This window comes from Sciurus carolinensis, chromosome 2 (genome assembly GCF_902686445.1).
Source record: "Sciurus carolinensis chromosome 2, mSciCar1.2, whole genome shotgun sequence".
NCBI lineage: Eukaryota > Metazoa > Chordata > Mammalia > Rodentia > Sciuridae > Sciurus > Sciurus carolinensis.
This window is the reverse complement of record NC_062214.1, coordinates 167,443,237-167,463,778: the sequence shown is the minus strand read 5'-3', so window position 1 is coordinate 167,463,778 and position 20,542 is coordinate 167,443,237. Positions and strand designations below refer to the sequence as shown.

General features: G+C 39.8%; 1 protein-coding gene across 4 annotated transcripts in view; it reads right to left on the bottom strand.

The window, feature by feature from the left end:
- Positions 1-20,542, bottom strand: part of Rad51b (RAD51 paralog B) — a 634,368-nt gene that overhangs the window by 30,159 nt on the left and 583,667 nt on the right. For 3 of the 4 annotated variants that reach the window (XM_047538988.1, XM_047538990.1, XM_047538989.1), the window contains one exon: positions 19,929-20,032. The exons of the other annotated variant lie outside the window; for it this stretch is intronic. In XM_047538988.1, coding sequence (XP_047394944.1) covers positions 19,929-20,032 — 104 coding nt within the window. The remainder of the gene's footprint in view (positions 1-19,928; positions 20,033-20,542) is intronic. 4 annotated transcript variants of the gene reach the window in all.

Below are 20,542 nucleotides of genomic sequence, written 5' to 3'. Positions count from 1 at the left end.
TGTCAGTATCTGACTTTGTTTAGTTGTTGTGTTGAGTGACGAAGACTTAAAAAGTTATGTTGATAGCCAGCATGTGGAAAATCACTTCCAGGTTTGCTCTGCCCCTAAAGGGCCAGAGGGTCATGTACACATTCTATACCCAAACAGACCTATTTGTTCATTCGTGTACACATTCACATCACTAGACACTCATTTAAAAACAGTGTGCTGTGTGCTGATTTGATGGGAAACCACAGGCTAAGTTCTCAGACACTGGCCAAGAAGACATGGGATCCAACCCATCCCTAGACCACAGGAAAAATACTTTCAACCACAAAGCTGGCTGCAAAATATTCTTCTTGTAGGAAACAAAAAGTTTCCAACCCTGGGATTTTTTTTTTTTTTTTTTTGGCGGGGGGTGGTGGGTCTTTTCACTGTTATTGAGTAGGAAAGCAAATGCTTAAGCAAGAGGCCAAGTAAACATTGAAGGAAACCAAACCCAGTTTCCTTTGCAGGAGAGTGGAACTCACAGTAAATGAGTGGCATACTGAATGGGCCCCAGACCTTCAGAAACTTTAGGGGAGCAGTAACTCAGGCAATTTCATGTGTTTATGGCCTCAGTTAAGTCCTACTTCACTGCAGCTCCACTTATTGACTACGTAGACTTGGACAAGTCACCCTACTTTTTGAGCCTCAGTTCTGCATCAGATGGGAATAATAACAGTGATCTCAAAGGTTAGATCAGTCCTAAAGAGACAAAAAGGTTTGACCAAACCACCTAGGCAGCAGTGGGCCTGGGGCTAGGACCATGCAGACTGGCCTTAAAAAGTAAAGAGACTTAAAGACATCCTCCTCACAGAATATTACATGCACTGTCAGCAGGCAGTAGATCTTAGACTTTGTATCCCTAAGAATAGACCAGGAATGTAGAAATGCAGATTTCTTGACCCACCCCAAGAGCTGCTGATTCACCCTGTAAGAGCTCAGGAATTTGAATTTTTAACAAGTCATGCAGGTAGATTTCAAAAGGTATTCCTCTGACCCACCTGTCAAGAAGCATTACAAGAGAAGTCTTCAGCCAAATAAATGAGCAGAGTACCAGGACTGTATTCTACAGATTGACACAACCAAACAACATGGCAAGCTCCCAAAGATAGTGAAGGATATTCCTGTTACATAATATAGTAAAGGAGGTGGAGCATGATGACATTGCTGCTTCTTCATAGAACTAGAAAATGTGATCATCTTCTAGATCATTTCTCTCTCTAATAGAAGAGGAACCCATGACTCAGAATCATCCAAGATCACATATCTCGTTAGATACAGAGCTGGAGCTTGATTATAAAATATCCTTATCTTTTTTGCAATGGAAATCATTTTTCTTGGTATCTAGAGATGAAAATGGTGGTTTATATATGTATATATATTCATATATATGCATATATTCTGGAATCCATGAATTCATCTTAATCTCTCAAATAATTTAAAAATCATCTTAAATTTCTGATACGCTAAAATGCAAAAGTCCTTCCATGTAATTCTGGGACTATGATCATTTCAAATACTCCCTTGCAGACTAATAAAGAAAACTTGGTCAGAAGAAAGAACTATCGATGTCACAATGCTGGACATTTCAGAGATATCAGGAACTGTAGTTAGATATGTGTACAACACCCACTTTTATCTGTTTCCTTAAATTCTATTCTTTTACTATATAATCCTGCTTCATTAAATTTCTCCTCTTTTAATATAAATATATACCTGACCTTAAGGTCTAGAAAGTTCCATGTGTCATCAAATAACCACATAACTATCCTGGTTAGTGATTACTATATTAAAAAATTTGCAAGTTTCCTACACAGTACCCAAATAAATCAGTATGGCATTGGATTCAAGTTATTTTCAAAAGGATGGAATTTCAGCTTTTCTCTATAATGATGGAACTTATAAAAAAAATCTCTAACAATTTCTGGGGTTTTGTCTCCATGGACTAGAAATCATGATCACTTTCTTCCTCTTGGTCCAACATTGAAGGATCTGAGCAGGCACATGAGTATAGTTTCTCTCATTTTACTTTTCTCTAATGAATGTTTTAAGGCAGTAATTTTCATCCCCCATCAGAATCCCTTCTGAAAGTGGGCTCTGACGTGTGGGTGACATGGCAGTGAAAGCCATGACTTGCTTGAAGAAAATCAATAATGTATTCTGCAGCTGGATATTGCTTGTAAGAATCTCAGAAAACTCCAATTCACTAAGTTAGTAACAGTGGTCCTACAAGATTAAGGTCAATCTCGCAACCATTATTATTAGCCAAATAGGGCCCAAAGAAGTGGGGTTATAGAAGTCTCCTTATAGAATCCGAGAGGATATCTGAATTAGAAACCAAATGCATCACTAATTACTTAACAATCCTTTCCTTCCTGGAGAGAATTCTGGTCTTCGGAGCTGTTCTTCTGTGCTATGTCATCGCGCCTCTTCTAGGACATGAACCCATTAAAGGATGGGAGCCTGCTATTCTTTTCACAAGGGAAGAGCAGTTTGGATGTGTATACACAGATCCTGCAACATTTCAATGCACCTCTTTTAAAGGAGGTCCTTTTGGTCTCAACTTCCAGTCCCCACGAGACATTATTTCCAGCCATTAAAATGTTTCCTGAGCTTAGATACATCTGGAAAGTTTTGGAAAATCCTACAGGAAGGAGACTGAGCCAAAAGAGCTCCTTTTCTCATGCCATGCAGGAAGCACTGTGCAAAATATTTGCCCTCCAAGACAGTTCAGCCCAGAAGCCCAACTTGCAGGGCTGGAGAACTATGGTACATGGAGGAGTCCTTTGGGGAACAGGGGCAAGGAAGAACAGATTTTGGTTCCTATGTTAACTACATGACAGAGAGCTTATGTAAGACCCATATTTGTCAAGGTCTATCTGAAAAACAGGACTCATCCCAGGTAGTTCAAGAAAGAGAATTTAATTTTGGGAACTTAGTCACAAATAAGTTGGAAAAGCTGAAGGAAAATAGAAGACAGTGAGACAACCCAGAGTTCAGCAACAAGAAGCTACCACCATCCTCGATCAAGGAAGAGGTGCCACTGGTGGAGCCCAAAGGCTGAAGCTGCCCAATTGGACCTGGGATAACTAAAGGATCATGGAGGAGAAACTAGTATCACTGCCGGAGACACTATCAGAGGGCAAGCATGGAGAGGGGACAGAAATACATGGCTTCTCTCATACTTCTTCCCTTCATCCTTCCCCCAGCGACCAAAATGAATCAGAATCAATGGAAAGGTAGCCTGGGAAATGAAAATTATAGGAGTTATTTCCCTGTGGTACCAAGCAGAGCAGGGAAGGACAGAGGGGTGGATCTAAGAACAAAGAAGCCATTGACTGGCATGACCCACAAAGCAGGGATTTCTGATTCCCATTTTGCAGATGGGTATCTTTTAGAAACTCTTGAAGTATAACCATTGGTTCTCCAAATTAGCTACTGATGCTACAATCTTGGATTTTAAATTTGCCAGAATTCAGTGGAAGGAGACATGGCTATCCATAGGGTCCCCTCCTCCCTGAATCAAAGGGTTTTATTGCAAATAATTTTGCAGCCTTCCCTTTCCCTAGCAGGCATCTTTAAACTTTTCATTTTTCACATGTTCTGATAACCACTGTCTCTGTATAGAAACCAAGGTTCTAAAACAAAGAATTGGCATGGAGGGTAGAGAAGATGGAAGGAGGGAATAAAGGGCTGAAAGCAGTGGGGAAGACAATTTTCACTCATGATTCTGTGCAACTTATGAGAAACCCCTTTGGATCTCCAAACTAATTCCTGATGGCAGTCAATGAATTCTGAGTGGAAGAATGGAAGTAACCACACTATGCTATCTAAGCAGGGAAACACACGTCTCAAGCACACTCAGCTCCTGCCTCCCTCCCAGGTCTGCTCTTTCTCTGGTCCCAGCCCATTTCAGTGGTCAGTGACCTCATTCACTCCCCTACTGCATCAGGACCACCCTCTCCTCCTCTCTATGCTTAAATGCTATTAATCCTGTCTCCTTACCATTTTATATCTCTTCCTTCCTCTCTAGCTCCGTGGCCACTGTCTCCTCAGGCCCTCTTTCCATGAATCCTATTTCTAATCCCTCCAAATCCACACAGCAAACTTGCACACAGGAGCCTTGAAAGTGCAAACCAGATGCAACCGCCATGACTGGGGCTTCTGAGAACTTTTGTGCTCAGGTCTGGTGCACCCTTCCTTTCCTTGCTTAAATGACAGGCCCTGCCCTCTCCCCACCCAGGTGTTGCACAGACACGCCCTTCACTGTAGCCCTGAAGGAGCATCCTTGGCAGTTCCCATCTCAAGGCGTCTACTCATGGCTTCCCCAGCCCCAATCTACCTGGCAAATACCAAGATGCCTTTTAAGTTTTGTCTCAAATATCACCCCTTCCTCTGAATCCTTCTCAGACCATCCCTTCACTACTAGGAGTTTAACCAGCCCAATGTCAATGCCCACACTGTATTCTCTATAGTTCCCTCAGTACCTTCTTATATTTATTTACATGTTTGCTTCTCTTTCTAGGTATTCTCCTATAATAATACTTTTTTTTTTTTTTTTTTGGCAGTGAATGGAACCCAGGGCCTTGTGCTTGACAGGCAAGCACTCTAGGAACTGAGTTACATCCCCAACCCAATAGTATGGTTCTTTAGGACAGAAAATTGGGCTTCATTTGACTTCCTATTCCCAATATTTGGCACATATTATCTACCTGAAAAAGATGTAAAGAAAAAAATTTAAAAAAAGGAAGGAGGGATGGAAGGAAAGAATGGTGTCTGACACAAAGAACACTTAGTGGTCTTGTCTAAATGAAGACCGAAGAATCACGTCTTGCTTATAGCACAAAACACTAATACAAGTAGTGTTTGTACAAGATTTGTTACTAAAGATTTTAAGTTGTAATACGCCTTAGTCTGTTTGGTGCTTCTATAACAGAATGCCACACACTGGGTAATTTATAATGAACAGAAGTTTATTTTTCATAGCTCTGGAGGCTGGCAAGTCCAAGGTTGAGGGGCCTCTATTTGGCAAAGGCCTTCCTATGTCATCATGTGGTGGAATGACAAAGAGAGGGAGGGAGAGAAACGCATCTTTATAAAGAAACCACTCCTAACAGTACCGATTCACTTATGATGGCAGTCCTCATCTCCTAACCACCTCTGAAAGGTCCTGACTTTAACACTGTCACAGTGGCCACTAAGTTTCTAATGTGTGGTTTTTTTGAGGGGACACATTCAAACTGCAGCATGAACTTTTTCTTAATTGAGGAGAAATATTAGATTTTTAGGAGATGACAAAAGTGACCAAGGCTTCAAAGATGCCACGGAAGTCACTCATTCAACTTACTTCTCTGAGTTTTCTTAGAAAATACTTGGTCTTTGGACAACCACAACATGTAGAAAGATTCCCTATGCAGTAGGGTCCTAGAGACTGTGGTTTAATTCAAGCTAATATTATAGGCAGCTCCTGAGAAGGACTGATCTCAAATCAGTGGGATCAAATGCTGACAGATCCTCAGCAGAGCTAGTCACCATGTGTGGGTGTGGATGGGAGAGGGTGGGGGGAGTATAAAAAGGCAAGACCAGTGCCAGAATGGGGCCACAAGTAGGAAACAGAGATCAAAAGAAGAAACTGACATTCCAATGCAGGTCAGCGTAGGACAGTATGTCTGGAAAGAACACTGTATAAATAGCTCTAAATATGAGAGGACTGTTTGGCATAAGCACAGCTGTTAAAGGGTTAGCGGCCATGTTGGACCTGATAAACCTTTCTGTTTTAAGGAGGCACCAGTAAAAGAACATGGAACTGTCAAAGAGTTTTCCCATTTCACTAGACATTGATTGAATCTTCATTAGAGTGCTAGAATAGTACTTTCAGAGAACAGACAATTCAGAAAGGATATTTATTGCTACGTGGGAATGTGATTTTGCAAGGAAAAGGTAAAGGAATGGGTATCATTAGTATGTTATTCTCTATCACTCACAAAGGAAGGGATATATCTCTGAGGTACACCATGATACTTCCTGGGAACTGCCACTTCTCACTGGAGGAAACCCTAAGCAGATAAGCACAGGTATATCCACTCTATGGTTACGACTCCTCAGAGACTCTCTCTTCTTTGACAGTAAATGGGTGTATTTGGCATTGAAGCTAAACCCAGGACATGGAAAGACATTGGCTGGAAAGGTCAGAGCTAGGAGCTGAGGGCAGAAGGGCCAGGATGTCTGGCTGAATGACAAGACTCAGGGGGACCAAGTTCTGTGGAGCTCATTCTTTCTTGAGAGTGTTCTGTTGCCATACAGAGCTACAAAATTATAGGAAATAGATAATGGTTATTTAACAGGGATTGAAACAGCTCTCAAGACAACAGAGCATTCCAGTATTTGAAGGAAGCATTCTACCTAATATTAGGAGGCTACCACCCAATAGGATTAAAAAAAAAGAAATAACCTTATATTAAGATGGGACCCTTGTCAGATAAAGGTTAAGAATCTAGGGATGGAGAGTAGGGAGTGCATGTATGTGACTGGTGTGAGGGGTGGGGGCAAAGGAGAAGGAAATTCTGCCTTTGCTCCCTTAGAAGTCATGTGATTTAGGGCAAAAATTTAAAGCTCTATAAACTTCAATGTACTCATCTATAAAGCATACCTAGTAATACCTACCTCACAGAGTTGTTGTGAGGCTTGAACAAGAAAGTGCCTATAAAGTACTTGGCAGAGTAATTGGCACAAAGGAAACTCTCAATAAATGCTTGGGTAGACAAAGCAAAGCAACCAGAGGGCCAAGGCTGTGGGGGCTTTGGGTGGACTGTTCCCAGTTCTTCCCAGATACAGCAGGCGCCTTGATTCTAAGTTTCTTCCTGGAGGCGGGACACTGAAAAGACTTTGGTGAGAGTGTGTGGATCATAATCCCAGTTCAATCTCTCATTGCCAATTCTGAAAGGAGGGTGGAGAAAATAAGCAGTGGGGTACAACCACGGCAGCTTGGCTCTCCAAAGGTGTTCTCAAAATCATAGTCCCTTAGGTAACAATAAAACAGGAGTCCAAGACTCAAAAGCACACATGGTCTTTGTCCAAGATGCCAGAACTCTTACATACTGCCAAGCCAAGAAGGGAAACATCCAGAAAAGACCCTCAGTGGAAAAACCTCTGTTTCAAGCATTTTAACTCTAAGGCAGTTGCCAGGATCCACTGGGGACAGGGAGCTAGGCAAAAGGGTAGGAGGAAGGTTAAGGGGAGGAAGGAATATTCAACTCCATGGAACCTGAAAACTCCAAATTATTTAGACCACCTGAAATTAGGAAAGCCCAACAATGTGTATTGCATTTGACAATCAATCATGCATTGGACAATGTGAGAAACATCATCAAATATTATGGTAACACAATAGAACTTAAGCAAATTCAAACTGAATGCTTTTATTTGATTCATTTTCTTTCATACTTCCATCCTTTGTCTGCATCCTAGTCTTCTGCCCCTAACCTCAAAAGCTATTAAGATGCTGGAAGCCCTACTACTCTACCCATTACCCATCAGTGACCTTGAGAAAGGACTAGAAATGCAAACCAGCATTGTACTATGCTGTGCGTCTCCCAGCAGCCATAGTGCCCTCAGGAGAGAAGCAGAGGCCATGGGGCCCAGGGAGTACACTACCTTATCATCAGGATTATCCCCCGGAACAATAGCCAGACCATAGTGCTCTAAGCAGGACCTGCCTTGGCCCCATGTGCGACAAGCTGTGCTTTTCAAATTACATACAGAGACAGAGCAAAGAGCATTTCTGGATCATAGTCATGTGCCCGGAGTATTTCCAAGTCAAACAAAGCCAAGAACCACAGAAAAAAACAAGAAGCAGCTCATCATCTCCTTTCTTTCATGTTCCTGTCCTGTAGTAGGGAATGCCATTTTCATATGTAACCCAGTAAGCTTTGCAGGTAAGCTAAATGACATTCTAGATCTAGTCATCCTTCAGGAGAAGGCAGAGAGAAAGATAATAAGGATCATCTATCACAAGCCAAAAGAATCACCATCAAGTTAAGACTTAATTTTCTAGTACCTCATTGTATTCTTGAATTCAAAAGATTAAAAGAACAACAAAACCCCTTACACAAATAGGTAAAGAAGAACTCAAACTATCACTATTTCCCAATGACATGATTCTGTACTTAGAAGATCAAAAAATTCCACCAAAAGACTTCTAGAACTAATAAATGAATTCAGCAAAGTAGCAGGATATAAAATCAACACCCATAAATCAAGTGCATTCCTATACATCAGTAATAAATCCACTGAAAGAGACTCACAGTAACCTCAAAAAAAAAAAAAAATACTTGAGAATCAATCAAACAAAAGAGGTGAAAGACCTCTACAATGAAAACTACCGAACACTAAAGAAAGAAATTTCAGAAAACCTTAGAAGATGCAAAGACCACCCATGCTCCTGGATAGGCAGAATTAATGTTGTCAAAATGGCCATACTACCAAAAGCATTATACAAATTTAATGCAATTCCTATTAAAATTCCAATGACACTCTTCATAGAATTAGAAAAAGCAATAATGAAATTCATTTGGAAAAATAAGAGGCCCAGAATAGCCAAAGGAATCCTCAGCAAAAAAAGTGAAGCAGCACAATACCAGACCTCAAACTATACTACAGAGCTATAGTAATAAAAACAGCATGGTATTGGCACCAAAACAGACACATAGACCAATGGTACAGAATAGAAGACACAGAGACAAACCCACATAAAATACAGTTAACTCATACGAGACAAAGGTGCCAAAAACATTCACTGGAGAAAAGATAGCCTATTTAACAAACCATGCTGGGAAAAAATGAAAGACATGTGTAACAAATGAAATTAAACCTTTATCTCTCACCCTGCACAAAACTCAACTAAAAGTGGATCAAAGACTTAGGCACTAGAACAGAGACCCTGCGCCTACTAGAAGAAAAAGTAGGCCCACATCTTTACCATGTTGGCCTAGGATCTCACTTCGTTAACAAGACCCCTAAAGCACAGGAAGTTAAATCAATAAAAGGAATGGATTCAAACTAAAAAGCTTCTTCTCAGCAAAAGAAACAATCAATAATGTGAAGTGATAGCCTACAGACTGGGAGAAAATCTTAACCACACGCACCTCACATAGAGCATTAATCTCTAGGATATATAAGGAACTAAAAAAACTTAACACCAAAAAAACAAATAACCTGATCAATAAATGGGCTAAGGAACTGAATGGATACTTCACAGAAGAAAAAATACAACTGATCAACAAATATATAAAAAGATATTCAGCATCTCTAGCAATTAGAGAAATGCAAATCAGAACTAAGATTTCATCTTATTCTAATCAGAATGACAATTATCAAGAATAGAAGCAATAATAAATGTTGGCGAGGATGTGGGGGAAAAGATATACCCATATATTGTTGGCGGGAATGCAAATTGGTGCAACCATTCTGGAAAGCAGTATGGAGATTCCTCAGAATACTTGGAGTGGAACCACCATTTGACCCAGCTATCCTACTCCTTGGTTTATACTCAAAGGACTTAAAATCAGCATACTACAGTGATGCAGCCACATCAATGTTTACAGCAGCTCAACTCACAATAGCTAAATTATGGAACCAACCTAGGTGCCCTTCAACAGATGAATGGATAAAGAAAATGTGGTGTATATATACATACGATGGAATATTATCCAGTCTTAAAGAAGAATGAAATGATGGCATTTGCTAGTAAATGGATGGAGTTGGAGAATATCATGCTAAGTGAAATAAGCCAAACCCAAAAAACCAAAGGCAGAATGTTTTCTCTGATATGAGGATGCTAATTCAGAATAGGGTGGGGGGGCACTAGGGAAGAATAGTTACTTTAGGTTAGGTAGAGGGGAGTGAAGGGAAGGGAAGGGGTATGGGGGTAGGAAGGATAGTAGAATAAAACAGACATTAATAACTCATGTACATGTATGACTGATGTGATCCTACAAAATGTACAATCAGAAAAATGAGAAATTAAACTTCATTTATGTATGATTCATCAAAATGCATAAATGCAATCTACTGTCATGTTTAATTAGAACAAATAAAAAAGAAATATTTATTTTAAAAAAACCCTTACATTTCAGAGAACATGGTATATGGCAAAAAGAACCTGGGCTCTGAAGCTATACTGACTTGGTTGCAAATCTTGATACCACCATTGAATAAAGTTATTTATCTTTCAGCCCAATTTCTTAATCTGTAAAAATAGAGATAAGGTGCATGGGAAGGGTTGCCATGAGGATTAATGGAAACAATATGTGAAAGGCTCAGACCTGCCACCTGCCACCCTATAAGCACTCAATAAAGGCTAATTCCATTCCATTCCCAGAAAAGGAAGAGGTCTCTAAATTTGTATTGCCTGGAGTACTGGTACCAGGGAAATGGGTTGCACACAGGCAGCCTCCCGCTTCCATTTCTCCCTCAGTCTTGCTTTGTCTTTTCAAAATAAAGATGCAGAGACTCAAAAATGTGATAACCACAAAGTTTCTCCCTTACTGAGAAGATCAGACAAACAAAAGGCAAGAAAACTCTGGTTCTCCTGAACCATGACACATCATGAGCCTATTAAAATGGGCAATGGGAAGCTCAGGGTTTAAGGGTGCCCCTCCATGAACTCAAATGACCATTTATAGGAGACAGGCAGTCATGTTGTCTGTAAGAAAAATCACTTGATTGGGAAGTTCATGCTCATTGTGAATTCAGCTTGGGAAAAAGTCATGTAATCACATGAATGAACTTTAGAATTTTAAAAGTCGACTTTTATCTTGAAATACATTGCAATTGGGGTGAGATGGTGCTTTTAAAAATATTTTTTTCTGTAGATTTCTGTAGAATCTTTTTTATGAGTTACTGAAAGTCTTAGGGGCTATAAATATCACATCACCTGCAAACCCAATAATTTGGTTCGGTTTGGGGACTTTTTTTGCCCAGGGTCCTCCTACTAAAAATCATCAGATAAAGTGAAAATAGCAAAGGTTAGGAACTGGGGGAAATGAATTCCAGTTCCATTTTTTCTACTTACTAATTGTCTGACCCTGAAAAAAATCATTTAACCCCAACTGTTTACCCCATCTGTAAAAGAAGGGGTTAGAACAGATTACAGGACTAAGGACAAACCACCCACATGAGAATCACCCAAAGTGCCTGCTAAAAACTGCAGATCCTGGGCTTGGCCCTGCTCTTACTGAATTCATCATTGGAGGCAGAGCCTGGGATCTAGATAAGAGTCACTGGGTAGGGAGATCTCTAGAAGGTACCTCAAATGGGATACTGTTACTCTAAATGCTCTTCTTGTAGCAAGAGTGCTGATTTGTCTGAAAGTCAGTTCATAGTTTATGCAGATATTAAACCTCCTTTACTTTTTACTTCCCAGTCAACAACTTGCCCCATTTTTTTTTTTTTTTTCACTCATAGTTAAAGAACCAAGGCTGAAATACAGCATCCTGTCCAATTGTCATTTCCAAATGAGCCAAATACTTTTCATTGTCCTTGACTCTCAGGTCACTGCCTTGTTCAAGAGATCTTGTAGCTGTTTCCTAGTCGTTTCCCACTGCAAACATTTTTCTTTCCTAGCCAAATAGGGTTGTCAGTTTCATTCCAAAGTCCTACATCTTTTCTACTTCTTTCAACAGTTCAGATTTCTCTAACAATCTCTCACCCAGGTATTTAGCCTAGTGTACTTAGCAAGTTAGAGCTGGGAGGATCACAGCATAAGGGAATTTGGAACCAAAGAGTATGCAAAAATAAAATTAATCAGAGCTGGAGGAGAATGACTAAGATGGTAAAATGAGAGGCTCATTTCAGGGAAAATCACTTTTCAAACACTTGTGAGTGGACCCATCATTTGATGGGTCAGAGATCATGATCCTTAAGGACAGAAATAAGGACATGTAATAAATCTGCCATGAAAATAAACATATTTAGTTAAAATACATTAATGCATGTATTCTTTATTCACAGATACATCTGTCCTGTTTCTGATGCTAACGTGTCTTTTTTTTCCTTTTTAAAATGGAGGTAACCATTAATTTTACAATTCTTCAATAGAAATGTTTTATTTATTTATTTATTTTGTTAATTTTTTCCCATATTTTTAAGAAATTTTTATTTTTACAGAATGCATTTTCATTCATTGTACACAAATGGGGTACAACTTTTCATTTCTATGATTGTACACGATATAGATTCACACCATTCATGTAATCATACATATCCATAGGGTAATACTATCTGTCTCAGTCTACTATCTTTCTTCCCCGACCCCCTCTTGCCCCATTTTCCTCTGCACCATCCAAAGTTCCTTCATTCTTCTCTTGCCCCTCCCACCTCCCGCCCCCATCATATATCATCATCCACTTATCAGAGAATACATTTGGCCTTTGGTTTTTTGGGCTTGGCTTATTTCACTTAGCATGGTATTCTCCAATTCCATCCATTTATCAGCGAATATCATGATTTTATTCTTCTTTATGGCTGAGTAATATTCCATTGTGTATATATACCAGTTTTTTTATCCACTCATCAATGGAAGGGCATCTAGGTTGGTTCCACAATCTAGCTACTGTGAATTGAGCAGCTATGAACTTGGATGTGGCTGCATCACTGTAGTATGCTGACTTTATGTCCTTTGGGTATAAACCAAGCAGTGGAATAGCTGGGTCAAATGGTGGGTGCATTCCAAGTTTTCTGAGGAATCTCCATACTGCTTTCCAGAGAGGCTGCACCATTTCCAACTCCACCAGCAATGTATGAGTGTGCCTTTTCCCCCACATCCATACCAACACTTATTATTGTTTATGTTCTTGATAATAGCTATTCTAAATGGAGTTAGATGAAATCTTAGGGTGGTTTTAATTTGCATTTCTCCTATTACTAAAGATGATGAGTACTCTTTCATATATTTGTTGATCACCTGTATATCTTCTTCTGTGAAGTGTCTGCCCAGTTCCTTAGCCCATTTATTGACTGGGTTCTTTGTATTTTTGGTGTAGTTTTTTAAGTTATTTATAAATTTTGGAGATTAGTGCTCTGTCTGAAGTGTGTGTGGGAAAGATTTTCTCCCACTCTGTAGGCTCTCTTTTCACATTATTGTTTTCTTTGTTGAGAAAAAGCTTTTTAGTTTGACTTCATCTCATTTATTGATTCTTGCTTTTATTTCTTGAACTCTGGGGGTACTGTTAAGGAAGTCTGGTCCTAAGCCAACATTAATTTTACAATTCTTTAATAAAAATGTTTTGTTTTTATTTTTATTTAAATTTTTCTTGGCCCCCAAGGGATCAAAATCTCCTAATAAAGACTAACTTTTCTCTGGTGAAGGAACATGGTCACGTGGAAGAGTGACCACCAGCAAAGGCAAGGGAGCAATAGTACCTATGTATTTTCAATCAATAATTTTTTAAAAACTTTTTTTTAGTTGTAATACACAATACCTTTAATTAATTAAGTAATTAATTAATTTTTATGTGGTGCTGAGAATCCAACCCAGTGCCTTGCACATGCTAGGGAAGAACTCTACCATTGAGCTACAGCCCCAGCCTCAATTAGTAATTTCTAGTGACACCTTTCTTAAGACAGCTCTTTTGGCCTGGGATATAGTCCAGTGGTAGAGCACTTGCCTTGCATTTACAAGGTTCTGAGTTCAATCCCCAGTACTGCAAAAAGGTAAGGAAAAAAAAAAAAAGGAGCTCTTCTTACTGAATTTTACTGAAGCCCATTCAGAGATGGTGATTTCATGGGCACATTGACTTTTTTCAAAGGGAATCCCATTGAGTTCATTTGTAGGTGGTAGGAAAGATATAGATAGTCTTATCTCAAATGTGGACAGAAACAGGAATGTTGTCCCTTCTCTGACGCAGCCTATCTTATGCTCTGTGGGTACCAATTCACCTTGTTCATTTGTGGTTGCTGCATGCTTTCAGATGGGATTTCCTCAGATTTTAATACATCTGCCTGGTGATGTGAGGAAAGAATCCCTTCAAAGTAACCATTTTTCCAATCTGCTCAATATCTGTTAGAACACTTCTGATGGAAGAGTGTGGCAGGGGTTTTTATTCTGCACTTGAGCAACTCTGGAAAGAGAGGGAACCTTTATACCCAAGGCAATTCACTTAGTTGGGATTCTATGTTCCCTTTGCTGTTTCTGCAGATATTTCTGCTTAAAAAGGATTTTCTTCCACCTCTGCAGCACAGCCAAACTCGCCTTGGGCTGAATCCAGTCCCCCTCCCCGCGCCCTGCCCCCTGCACCCCTGGCCCCCACGCATGCACACAGTCTCCCTGCCTAAAAACATCAGATGAGCTGGGGGAGAAAAGACGAGAACATGTTGATTTGGAATCATTCTGCCCAGGGAAAGAGATTCATGTCTGAGTTAGGGCAACTAAGCTTGATCCCTCTTTAGAGGAATCTGGGAGTAAGAAGACATACGGTGTGGCTTAGATCAGCTGAAACTCCATCTTTAGTGTCTCTCTTTGGGTGAACATGAGTGTAAACCTAGCATTCTGCTCCAATTCCACCTTTCAGCTTACCTAGGAGAAAATTTTTATCTTTTCTTTGGTTATTCTGTCATTATTAAGCCTTCTCAACCACAAAGAGGTGAAGTTAAGACTTGTAGAAGATGGCAACAAAGATTTCTGCCCTCTCCCCCAAAGTCCTCATGCCACCTGTTTCTGAAAGTAGCTGCAGAAACCCTCCCTCCTGGGCTTTAGTCTATGTTTAGGTTCTGGCTCACTTACACAAAGGAATTCCTACTAGGATTCTTGGGAAAACCTGGCTCCCACTCACTTATAGCCCCCAGCAGATTGGTTCTGCATAAGAGTATCCCTACATTCAGTATTCTTATGATACTTCTATACATATGTCTGCTTGTAGTTGTCAAGGTTTTATGCTAAAGCTTTTTGCCGACAATTACAGGAACGATTAGACTATAAAACTCAATTCCTGTGGGTAAGAGTGATTCTAAATCAGCAGTGTGTCCTTCCTCAAGACTGGATTCACAGTCAGGCACAGTGACACATGCCTGTAATTCCAGTGACTCTGGAGGCTGAGGCGAGAGGATCACAAATTTAAGGTCAGCCTGGGCAAGTTAGCAAGACCCTGTCGTAAAATAAAAAATCAAAAGAGCTGGGGATGTAGCTTAGTGGTAGAGCACCCCAGAGTTCAATCCTCAATACCCTCTCCTCCAACACAGAAAGAAAGAAAAAGAAAAATAGACTGGGTTTCCATATAGATACAAGGAATTTCTTTCTTCTTCTCTTTCAAATCAGCATATTAAATACATAAGTGTTAAGCATTGTCCATACCTCTGAGGGTACATGCATAAAAATTTCATCACAGACCTCAAGGGGCTCATAAAAAGTGCCAGGTACAACTTGAAGAAGAGGGACTGATTAATGCAGTGATGGTGTTTGAATCTTTGAAAATACAGAATGGACATTGAGAGAAGAATTACAGCAAAAGAGAGGAAAAACTGGTGCAAAACAACCTGGGAGTTTGAGAAAAGCCCATGGATGCAAGTGATGCTCAGGGGCTTGAAGAAGAATGTTGGTCTGTCAATAATTTACTGCTTATCCCTCAAGTTCTGTAACTTAAGGGTGCCTTCTAAATAGAAGATGCAAATATTATTATAACGTTCATTTAAATAAACCTCCTATATGAAAAAGTCACCTCTTTCCAATTTGTTGAAATAAGAGAGTCATAATATTTATTCCATCAAGAGGGTGTGAGGCTTAGTCAGGATTAATTTATTTCATTACTGCTTCTAAGGCACTTCAAAATTTGTATAATCCTTTATGTGGTTTGTAGGAACAGACTTCATGAGATTTTGATGGGAAATATTATGAATGTTTCATCAGGGTTTTGCATCATTCTTTCAAGTATAAGCTTTTCCAGTCCCTCATCACAAGGTAGCTAGCTCAATGAGAGCTTCCTGATTACAAGCCTTGGCCAAACCACTCTGCATGCTGCTGCTTCTTTAAACACTCTAGAATCTTCTTTAGCAGTAGGGCGCTCCACCTCCTCTATGCTTTCATGATACTCTTACAGTATACACTGTTCACATGCTTACATTTCCCCAAGTAGACTGTGAACAGTCAGAGGGTATCACCTACCTTTCTTTGTCCTTTGATTCTCTAGCATCTTACACAAGAAACTAGCAGACAAAAACGATTAAGTGAGGTTTTACCAAATGAATGAGTACTCAAACCCTTTGCTCTGCACCACCTGAGCGTGTGTCCACTTTTCTAATTTTCTTTTGGGCTATTCATCTGCCCCAGCATTTCCCTTTCTGACCAACCTAGGGACACCTATAGTTTAAGGCAGGGGTTCTCAACCTTGGCTGCACATTATAATCACTGAGGCCAGTTTTATAAATAAAATGAACACTGATGCATGGGCCCCTGTCCCACCCCTGGCAGAGATTTAAATTTCATTGGTAAGGTTGACCCAGGTTCTGGTTTTTTATAAATGTTTCTGTGATGAGTCTGAAATGCAGTGGAGTTTGAGATTCCCCTGGTTTAAGGTGATACTCAGGTCCCACCTACTAGAAAGACTCAATGTGTCCTGATGATTTCATCTTTCACCTTTCTTAGTATTCAAAATATTTACTGTTTTAACCATTCATTAGATAACAAGTAAGATACTGCCTTGTGACTATATCTCAATATTCCTTAGTTTTCTAACTCCTACACTGTATTTGACTGTTCATCAGTGTGTGTATATGAATCATCTTCCTCCCTACACAGAAGCAGCTTGAGGGCAGGAACCGTGTCTGCTCCTTCCTGGCATGCCCGTGCTATGCCCATCATGTATCCAGACATGTTTTTGATGATTTAAAACAATAGCAACAACAACAACAACAAAACTAGTAGAGGCCACTGCAATGCTACTCTAAGGACATGTCTTTGGTAAGAATAAAAATGTGCAAAAAGGGAGAGGTAGGATTGAAGCAGAGTAGGAAAACAGTAAATGAAAGTCCAATGGAAAAAAGCTAAATTAGTCCAAAAGAAAATTCTTCCTGGCTTCTTAAGAGGGTTTTTTGCAAATGTTGAAGCAGAATAAACAAGAGAATGAATTTGGCCTGTGCCCTGATAAAGAGACTTCTTTTTTAGTTATATAATTTTACAAAGTTTCCAGGGTGTAAAGAAAAAAAAAAAAAAAAATCAGCCAGGGAGGACTCCTTCCCTAGGATTATTCAATTCAGCTCTTGGGTTAATCAGCTTGAAGATCTGCTCAGCTTGACCTGACCTCCTTCCAGCCCTGTGATCCCAGACTAAGCCTCACATTCAAGAGCCCTGGTATAGAGCTCAATGTCATAGAAACAGGATAAAACATAATCCTTATTCCATAACCTTGATCCTTTGGCGTAGTGGCCTCCACTTGCAGACTGAAAAAACTCTAATAAACAAAAAATTATACCTGTTCTCTTCTCCAAATGGCTGGTGTCCCAGAAGTATGAGTGTCCTATAATGATCAGGCATAACTTTCCTATTAAGTAGTGTCATAAGAAAGTATTATTTGTGCAATTACCTTGAAGCCTGGCTTCAAAGTATTGTTTGTGCACATATCACTGAAAAGGTTCATCTTCACATGGCTTCAATACTTGGTCATGAAGTAAGACACAGGAAGGACACTGAATCACTAAGCCTGCCCTCTGCTGAGGCACGATAAGTCCATTAGGTAGAGACATGTTTTCTACATCAAACTTTATTCTAGTTATTGGGTCACAAATTGAACAATTCACTCCCTAAGGCATGCTTATTTCTATAGTGCAGTTAAACGTATGTTCTTCTTCTTGGTTTAGTCATTTTAACACTGGCCATATTTTACATTAATTGTTAATTATTGTTTGAAAACATGATTCAAAGGCATTTAAGTCTGTCCTTGATTGATTAGTAATGATAGTACAAGTTGTCCTTTTGTTGTTATCTTTGTAGATTAAGATAACATCACTGACCCATCTAATAGGATATGAGTTGATAGACTGTCACTGATCCATCCACACTTTGCCCCTGGTTCTTCTTGTGACCAGTGGCCTGCATTTGACCTTATCAACCAAGAGCAAAGACCCACCAAAATCCTCTAGTTATCAAAGAGATGCAAAATAATAGCATTTGTCCTCCCAGCTACTTCCTGTTGACACTGACAAAATGGAAAGGACTGGATTAGTTATTACAAGGAAAAGAAAAATGTGGCTCTAACTTCTTTATCTACTTGCGAATTCTAAGTGAAATTAGTGAAACTAGGATGTAGGAGCCTCCAATCTATGATATATGAGACCAAATCACAAATTCAGGGTATATTATAGAAAGAATATACCCTTTAGAATGCCATCTAAAATCTAAAACAGATTTGAGGGAAAAAGAACCCCACAGACATAAATTGTAGGTTTTCAAGGAGTGGGTAAAGGATTCATGAAAATGAATGAATCAACACTATTCATAAGGAATTTTGCTTCCTTTGGGCAGTTTAGATAGGAGCATTTGACAGTCCTTAGTAATATCTCTGATAACTGCAAACAAGGTTTATTTATCATGATTTACCACCTAGGGTACAAGCCAAAGGTCATTAGGTTCTCCAGGAATATTTTTGAGGGCGTTTCACCCGAAAGAGAAGTGATGGAGCCCAGGAGACCTGAATCATCGGGGGAAAGGTGTCACTGAGGTAATGAGCACACCTGGGTCTGAGAACTCAAGAATGCTTCTTGAACAGAAATAAGTCCATTTGTCTTCTCAGAACAGGGCTGACCCAGTTACCAAGCTGGAATGTTATTTACACAGTCCCAAGAAGACCCAGAATCCTCTGGTCTGTAACCAAGCGCACTCATAAAGTTATGTCCGGAACAGGCAAAGGCTCATGTCTGTTTTTCATGATTCCTGTCTCCTTGAAAAAGAGCCAATTTACCTAATGCAGGTAAAGGCAACAACACCTTACTCCCATCTCCAGAAAGGACCACCAGCACGATAGTTCATACCACTTTAATTAATAACTTGAATTTGCCATATGCTTAGTAAGTTGGGCAAATCTGGCTTCTGAATCTGCCCCATTCAAAACACCCTTTTCCCTTCTGCATGCAGGAGAGATTGTGATTGAATCTGGTGACACAGCAGGATAAAGTCAAGGTAAAACATTAGAAAAAGAATTTCCTAATTTTGAAAAACATCAGGCTATAGTTTTCTTTTCTCTGGAGCGGACAGAGAAGATGGAGAAAGGGGTAGACAGTATAGCTTTCTGGACAGAAGTGGGGAATTCTCACTTGGGACCAGAATAGAAATTGTAAACAGGGAACTCTGAGGAAGTCATCATCCTTTCCAAGGTCTCTCTGGCACCACTCAGTACTTTATACTACAGGCTTATGCATCAATGTAAAAGTACCTGGGATCTGGGGAAAGGTTCATTCACTGAGCAGGATCTAGCTGGCCTAAAGTTCTCTCTCTCTTTCTCTCTCTCTCTCTCCACACACACACACACACACACACACACACACACATCACATATATGATATGTCATTAAAAGCACAACCACTATTTAATTTTTACACAAATTATCTAGTCCTCAACAAATATCTAAGTAGAATGACCATTTAGAGATAGAGAATTTGAAATCTCTAGAGGTGTGGTTCTTGGTTATTGCAAATATCAGGGGAAATGCTTACTTCCTGTGATTTATTCTTACATTGTCTTCCTGTATGTGACTGGTCCCCTCATTTCACTGTAACTACCACTGAGGCCAGCAGGGTTTCTTGATGCACCCTTGCCAGTGTTGGCCCAGGATGGACAAAGTGGCCATCACTTTCAGAAGAGGTTCTGATTTCTAGGTACATCTTGACCTTGACAGTGAAGAGAACACTGTCAAAGCACTCACCTGTCTTCTCTCTGAATCAAGGTACTGGAGAATCAGCCGGGTGTTCACACTGTGACTCCAAGTATTTCCTAGGGCAGCAATTACACAGCTGGATCCAGAAAGGCCTGAAACAAGACAGGGCAAAATCTATGGATGCCCTTTCTTCAAATAATATTTCATATAAAAAAAAGTCTAGTTATTACTCATTGCTTGGAGAGTACTCAAAGGCTTGGTTCATCACCACAGAAGTTGATGAATTAGAATAGGAGGAGGAGGTTAAAGAGTTTGAGACTGAAAATAAAGACCAGCATGTGTTTTCTTCAACCTCTGTGAAAGTGACCACCACTGGGCTAAACAATAGCAGTTATATGCCAATAAGGTTGCACTGCAAAGCAGCTTGGAGCCATTGCTAATAATGAATCAAGCCCCTCAACATCCATGGCAGAAAAGCAAAATACCACTCTACAGCATCAGAGCCAGTTATGAAGTAGTCTTAATAGTTGTTAGACTTCTTTTTAGCTTGGTAAGAATCTTAACTCAATTTTCCTTATCAAATAGAAAAAAAAATGGTAGCATATACACATAAAATTCCTTTGCCCTCCTACCAACTGTACACATATACACACCCAGAAGGG